The sequence below is a fragment of the Lucilia sericata genome, unplaced genomic scaffold (genome assembly GCF_015586225.1).
Source record: "Lucilia sericata isolate MDLA Ls3-8-SP2 unplaced genomic scaffold, ASM1558622v1 Contig002552F_arrow, whole genome shotgun sequence".
Lineage (NCBI taxonomy): Eukaryota > Metazoa > Arthropoda > Insecta > Diptera > Calliphoridae > Lucilia > Lucilia sericata.
The window spans coordinates 17,516-25,288 of NW_023996319.1; the positions used below are offsets into that span (position 1 = coordinate 17,516).

The 7,773-nt window shown below is 30.5% G+C and overlaps 2 protein-coding genes across 2 annotated transcripts; both read right to left on the reverse strand.

The window, feature by feature from the left end:
• Positions 1–1,339: 1,339 nt before the first annotated feature.
• Positions 1,340–2,968, reverse strand: LOC119614069 (serine hydrolase-like protein). The gene is made up of 2 exons (XM_037970171.1): positions 2,802–2,968; positions 1,340–2,376 (listed from the first exon to the last, which is right to left on the reverse strand). The coding sequence occupies exons 1-2, from the start codon at positions 2,823–2,825 to the stop codon at positions 1,408–1,410; spliced, it is 993 nt and encodes a 330-aa protein (XP_037826099.1). The 5' UTR covers positions 2,826–2,968; the 3' UTR covers positions 1,340–1,407.
• Positions 2,969–5,376: 2,408 nt separating this feature from the next.
• Positions 5,377–6,640, reverse strand: LOC119614067 (probable serine hydrolase). Its single transcript, XM_037970168.1, has 2 exons — positions 6,484–6,640; positions 5,377–6,330 (listed from the first exon to the last, which is right to left on the reverse strand). The coding sequence occupies exons 1-2, from the start codon at positions 6,487–6,489 to the stop codon at positions 5,392–5,394; spliced, it is 945 nt and encodes a 314-aa protein (XP_037826096.1). The 5' UTR covers positions 6,490–6,640; the 3' UTR covers positions 5,377–5,391.
• Positions 6,641–7,773: the final 1,133 nt, after the last annotated feature.

Sequence of the window (7,773 nt, forward strand, 5' to 3'; positions counted from 1 at the left end):
GAAATATCGTGTATATGCCAAAACAATGTTTACATTGTGTTATAGTTAGTGAAAGTACGTGTTGAGTAATAGTTGTAGAAAGTTAAGTAGATGAAAAGAAATTACATCTAAATTTAGGAAATAAATTTCAAGAATAGCTTATGGTGTGTTCTAGTTAAAAATTGCTGCTAGAAGCAATATTTATTTAGTAGCAAGCAGATATATAAAATTCCCAATTAAAGTTTGAATAAATTGGTTTTAAATGTGGCCATTTATGGTTAATTTTTACAGCAGTTTGGTAGGAAAAGTCAGAAAATTTATTTAAAGAGTTTAACCATTTTCTCATATCTAAACTTCAGACTCTAACCCACATTTTCACCACCTCCAGTTATTGTTTAACAGATAGTTGTTCTTCCAGTTAAGACAATTTTGTATGAGAACTATTAATATATCTTAAAGTTAACAAATAACTAGACATTGTGAATATGGGCAGCAATACTCATATAGCTCTCACAAGAGCGTTTTACTCTCGACTTCAAGCTTTTTATGCTCTCACATGTTTAACTTAAAATCTCACTCATTTTACATTTAGTATTAAGTTTTAACTATTTGTCAAAAATGTCAAATTTCTAACTAAAATTTAAAATTTCTATTTTCTGTTATAATTTTTATTTTTTATAAATATTGTGATTTCTTTGAAAATGTTGATCTTCTATTAAAATGTTGATTTTATATTAAAATTTAGATATATTTTTTTTTAATTTGATTTTTTTTTAATTTCGTTTTTTTATGAAAATTTCCATTTCCTTCAAAAATTCCGATTTTTTTTTTTAAATTTTGATTTTCTGTGAAAACTTCGATTTTCTATGAATACTACATTTTCTATGAAAATTTTGATTTTTTATGAAAATTTTGATTTTTTATGAAAGTTTTGTTTTTTTTATTAAATTTAGTTTTTTTATGAAAATTTATTTTTTTTTATGAAAATTCAATTTTTTATGAAAAATTTGTTTTATATATTAGATTATGAAAAAATAGGCTTTCTTTAAAATTTAATTTTTTTATGAAAAATCGATATTTTATGATTTGATTTATTATGATTTGATATGAAAATTTTGAAAAAAAAAAATTAAATTGTTTCTATTAAAATTTCGAGTTTCTATGAAAATATAGATTTTTATGAAAATTCTGAATTTTCTATGAACATTTCAATCTTTTTGTTAAAATTTGGCATTTTATGAATATTTACATATTCTTCAGGAGATTTTATAAGAAAATTTTGATTCTGCTTGAAAATTTAGATTTTTTTAAAATCTCGATAAATATGAATATCAACAGAAACACAAAAACCCGACTTTTTCAATTAATTTATTTAAACATTTATTTAAGTACATACACACACACGCACATTTACAGACATTTAACAATTTACAATTTACTTTTCTTTTCCGGCTGATTAACACCCTTTACATTATCATCCACTGTCCAGGTGTCCAGTATTAAAGGTCTATATCTCAAAATAAATGGATTAATTAAAGCTGCCACAGCCTCAGCATCATTTAAATGTAAATGATGGGTACCATCATATCTATGATACTCAAAATGTGAGTTATTAGCTCTCAAAATATCAACAATTTCCTCATCAATGGTTGACATTAAACTCAACTTATCCGATCTAACAATCATATAAGCTATATTCTTAATACGTTTAGCCATTTCTATAGCTAAGCCATGATCACCTGGCAGCTCCACACATTGCTTAACACGACCATCACGTGAAAAATAATATTTGGCGGGATATAATTGAGATTTCTCAATACTTCTATTTAGCAAATATTTACAATTCTCCTTCTCCACCGATTGCATAGAACCTTTGTGCAAAAGATCTTCCAATTGTTGATATGAATATGAGGGTGGCTCTTTCAGCGACATTTCCTCCATACGTTCATTTTCGATTAAAGATCTTTCGGCCAATATTTTAAATTTCTCTATTTGCCTTTGAACGGGAAAATATTTTGATTTTATTATATCTATCTGTATTAACATATCCATCATGTGAGGAAAAAGGGCGGCATAGAAAAAACTAACAATTGCACCCATAGAATGACCCATTAGCGAAACTTTGCGCCATTTGTATTCCTTAACAATTCTAACTATTATCTGAACGTAATCGAGAACATGATAGGTCATGCCGACGGGATATTTTGAAGATCTACCATGACCGGGTAAATCAATGCATAAAATACCAATATGACGCGGCAGCAGAGGTATTAAACGATCCCATGTTCCGAGATTATCTTGCCAGCCATGAATGGCTAGAATGGGTCGTACTTTTCGATTACCATACCAGCGTCCAACAATATGACCCCAAGGTACATCAATGGATATATCTTCAAACTGTAAACAGAAATGGAATTACAAATCTTAACTTAACTAAATGAGAAGTTTAAGCCTTATTTTTAAATAGCCAATTTATAAAGAAAATTTAAAATGTTTGTCATACATTATTTCTTTAACAATTTTATAATTATATTTTTTACAAAATTTTATATAATATGACTACAATTCATTTTATTAAAATGTAAACATTTTAACGTAATTTTTTCTCTTTATTTTTGGCAATTTATTCAAAATTTTATTTTAAATTTAAAATACTCTCTTCTCTCAATACTATTAAACAAATATTAAAACAATTTAAGAGTACAAAGGTTAAAAAATACTAGTCATACTTAAGTATATGTAAAGTAAAAAAATAATTGTTAAATATTAATTTTTATATAAATGTTATTAATATTTTCAAATAAATTTATATTAATACTTACTACTAATGGTTGTTTGGTTTCCATTACACACGTATTTTTCCTAAATATCTTAATTTTAATTTATAAAATACATTTTTTAAAGCAAACTTAATAAAAATACGTATTTGTTTGTAAAATATTTATCTAGTTTAAAGCGTCTAACATCAACCACTAACGCTGACTAATCAAAACACCCTAAAAGTAACAACATCCAACGACAGTGTGGCCAACTGTGTTGTTTTTATCTTTACCTATAAGTGCTTTTAATTTGAGACATGTTTTCATAGTTACGAAAACCCAAAAGAAAACTGTACCGATTGGCATCCTTAGATGACACACTATCCCAGCAACAAAAAGAACTTCCGAAGAAGCGAAAAAGAAGTAGAATTTACTCCATGGAAGTACTGAAAAAGACCTGAAGAAGTGATAATTTTAACACAGGCTTGTCATAGGAGGGATAGCTATGCAATAAAATTCAAGTAAAATTTTACTCCAATAGCTTTATTAATTAATTAAATATGTGCGTTTAAGTGATTTTCGGAAGTGGACTTTATATGAAAGCTACGACCAATTACGAGCCTACACGGAAAAAATTTCATAGAGTGATTCATATATAAACAAAACATATTTGTGTCGAATTTTATCAAGATAACTTTATTTGATAATGAGATATGTGCGTTTAAGTGATTTTTTGAAGTGGGCCTTATATGGGAGCTATGACCAATAATGAACCGATCCGGGAATGACTTATAGAATGTACACAAACATATTCAAGTCGAACTTTATCTTTATTATTCAAAGAAATTTATGTGTTTAAGTGATTTTCGGAAATGGGCCCTATATGGAAACTATGACCAATTACGGACCTATCCGGAAAAATTAATAATAGAGTAATTCATATCTAGACAGACCATATTTATGTCGAATTTTATTAATATAGCTTTATTTTACAATGAGACATGTGCGTTTAAGTGATTTTCGGAAGTGGGGGAAGCTATGACCGATAATGGACTGATCCGGGAAACAATTAGTAGAATGATTCATATGTACACAAAACATATTAAGTCGAATTTATCCCCATAGCTTTAAAAATCAATGAAATATATGCGTTTAAGTGATTTTCTAAAGTGGACCTTATATGGGAGCTATGGCTAATTACGGGCCTATCCGGAAAAAATTTCCTAGAATGATTCATATAGAAACAAAGCATTTTTGTGTCGATTTTTATCAAGATAGCTTTATTTGACATTGAAATAAGTGCGTTTACGTGATTTTCGGATGTGGGGGTTATATGGGAGCTATGACCAATAACGAACCGATCGGGGAAAAAATTTTGTAAATAATTTATATGTACACAAGACATATTCAACTCGAATTTTATCACTATAGCTATATTTACCAATGAAATATTTGTGAGCTATGACCAATTGTGGACCGACACAGATCTACGTTGGTAGTATGATTTCTGTTCATATTATATTTGTATGTACAAATTTTGATACCGTATGTTGATACCGATATAGTTGAGGGAGTTATTAACGATAAACTAATTTCCGGGAACATGTATATACCTTTGTATGAGGGCTATGGGAACATTGCATCAATTGTTATGATTTTGTACATACTTGATTGACAAAATTCATCGAAATACCTTTGATAGTTTCTGAGAAAACTACTTAAGAATGGGGAAAAAAACGTAATTTTATATAATTTTCGAGATAGCCTGAAATTTTTTGTCTAACCTTTTACGTTGTGAACCCATTTTGCTGATATCAAATATCAAACTGCTTGAATTTGGTAGATTTCCTTTGCTTAGTAATATCGTGAGCATGTTTTACACAGACAGACAGACAGACGGACAAAGCTAAATCGACTCAGAATTTCACAAGGGCCCAGAATATGTATATATACTTTGTTGGGTCTAAGATCAATATTCTTGGTATTACACAAGGAATGTATAAAAATCACTTTTACGAAACTATTATTTTTAATTTAAGCGATTTTTTCAGTTTTGTTTTCGTTTACAACACTATTTACATAAAAACACGAGAGACCTTGAACACGCTACAAACACAATTACAGCAACAAACTACAAATGAAACACCACTTTTGCCACAAAACATTTATAAACTAAGTTATTTTTCTTTAAAAAAAAATAATTCTGTTTTTATCAAAACCTTAAAGATATTAATAATTTTAATATTAAAACTTCATGAACTTCTTTATGATTATCTAAATTTTTATTATTTCAAAAAAAGCAACAAAGAAAACTAGTTTTTTGCTATCACACATTTATACGATAACGCTTGTCGCAATGATTGTGACTGAAGCATACACACAATTTAATAACAAGAGAAACCTACTAATAAACATGAAAGAAAGAGAACTCATTGATAAGAGCGTTATCAAATCATAAAGTCTCTTAATCGTATACATGTTTTTTAATGTGCAGTAAACGTTCAAAGGTTGTTGTTTGCTCTTTTCTAAACAAAACACTTAAATATACACTAAGAAAAATATAATACAATATAATAAATTCAAATAAATAATTCAGAAATATTTTTTCATTTTATTGTTTTTATATTTTATAAACAAAAATAATTATCATCTTTTATAATTTACTTTGTATTCTTGTAGTCATATCCGTTTCTGGCATAAATCTCAAAATAAATGGAACAATTTTAGCTGCCACCTCTTTGGGATTATTTAAATGGGCATGATGGGTACCTTCTACTTCGTTAAACTCCATATTTAAATGGTTTTTGCGAACTAAATCCAACATATAATTTTCTATATAATCAGATTTATTAAATTTAATCACCAAATGATTGACACTTTTCAAACGTTTAGTCATAATTTCAATTAATTCTAGAGTAGGATTGAATTCATGATAGTATTTTATGCGACCATCACGTGAAAAATAATATTTTCCTGGATTCAATTGAGATGCATTAATACTACGATTGAGTAAATATTTACAATTTTCTTTCTCAATTGATTTGTTAGAACCTAAATATAGCTTTTCTTCTAATTCTTCATAAAAATATGAAGGAGGTTCTTCTAAATTTAATCTTTCTAAACGCTCATTTTCAATTAAGAGTTTTTCTGTGCCCATTACTAGTTTCTTTAGCCTATAATCAGGGCTTCTTATCGGTGTCATTATAATATCTAGCTGTATAAGCATATCAACTGTTTGAGGATAGAGAGAGGTATATATAAAACCTATAATACCTCCCAAAGAATGACCTAATATGGAGACTTTCTTCCAATTGTATTCTTTCATAATTAGTAGGATTGTGTCCACATAGTCAATCATATGATAGGTTATGCCATTCGGATATTTGGAGGATCTGCCATGACCAGGAAAATCTATACACATCATTCCTATATGCTGGGGTAACAGGGGAATAAGACGATCCCAAGTTCCTAAATTATCTTGCCAACCATGTAATGCCAATATGGGTCTTACACTACGATTTCCATACCAACGTCCAGCGATGTGGCCCCAGGGCACACTGATGTTTATATCTTCATGTTTAACATTTTTCAACTGAAAGAATATATAACGAAATAATTTGTTTTAAATATAAAATACATTAAAAATTTTAGTAATTTTTCTCTGTGTACACACTTTCTCTTATAATTATGCTCAATATTATTTTGCATTAATTTTTTATACAACTAACATTAAATAATCACTCACATTCATTATAATTTTAATTAATTCTTTTTTCTTATTTCTTTCAAACAGAAGTTTGTCTGTTTGTTTTTATTTATTTCTTAAGGTTTTTTATAGAATCTTTTAGGCTTTGTTTACAAAAATCAATGAAAATTGAAAAAATCGCTTTCGCATTCTGAGTTCGTTGAATTGAAACTGAAGACGCTTCAAATTAAATTATTAAAAATCTATAACTGAAGCATACATCGGCAGAACTAATGTTTAAAAAATCTCTTAAATATGTGCAATCTATTTTCATCAGAGAAACTAAAATATAAAGTTGTTAAAAGGGGACAAAAAGGGGAGCGAAAAAGGACGGGGGAAGAAGGACAAGGAGGGGAGGGAAAGGAAAGGCGAGAGAAGAAACAACGGAGGGGGCCGCCGGGAGGGGAGAAGGGAGGGAGGGAGGCAGGGACGGCGAAAGGAGGGGGCAGGGGAACGAACGAACGAACGAAACAAGAACGAACGAACGAACGAACGAACGAACGAACGAACGAAAGAACGAAAACGAACGAACGAACGAACGAACGAACGAACGAACGAAACGAACGAACGAACGAACGAACGAACGAACGAACGAACGACGAACTAACGAACGAACGAACGAACGAACGAACGAACGAACGAACGAACGAACGAACGAACGAACGAACGAACGAACGAACGAACGAACGAAGAACGAACGAACGAACGAACGAACGAACGAACGAACGAACGAACGAACGAACGAACGAACGAACGAACGAACGAACGAACGAACGAACGAACGAACTAACGAACGAACGAACGAACGAACGAACGAACGAACGAACGAACGAACGAACGAACGAACGAACGAACGAACGAACGAACGAACGAACGAACGAACGAACGAACGAACGAACGAACGAACGAACGAACGAACGAACGAACGAACGAAACGAACGAACGAACGAACGAACGAACGAACGAACGAACGAACGAACGAACGAACGAACGAACGAACGAACGAACTAACGAACGAACGAACGAACGAACTAACGAACGAACGAACGAACGAACGAACGAACGAACGAACGAACGAACGAAACGAACGAACGAACGAACGAACGAACGAACGAACGAACGAACGAACGAACTAAAGAACGAACGAACTACCGAACAAACGAACGAACGAAATAACTAACTAACTAACTAACTAAACTAAACTAACTAACTAACTAACTAACTAACTAATCTAACTAAATAACTAACTAACTAACTAAACTACACTAACTAACTAACTAACTAACTAAC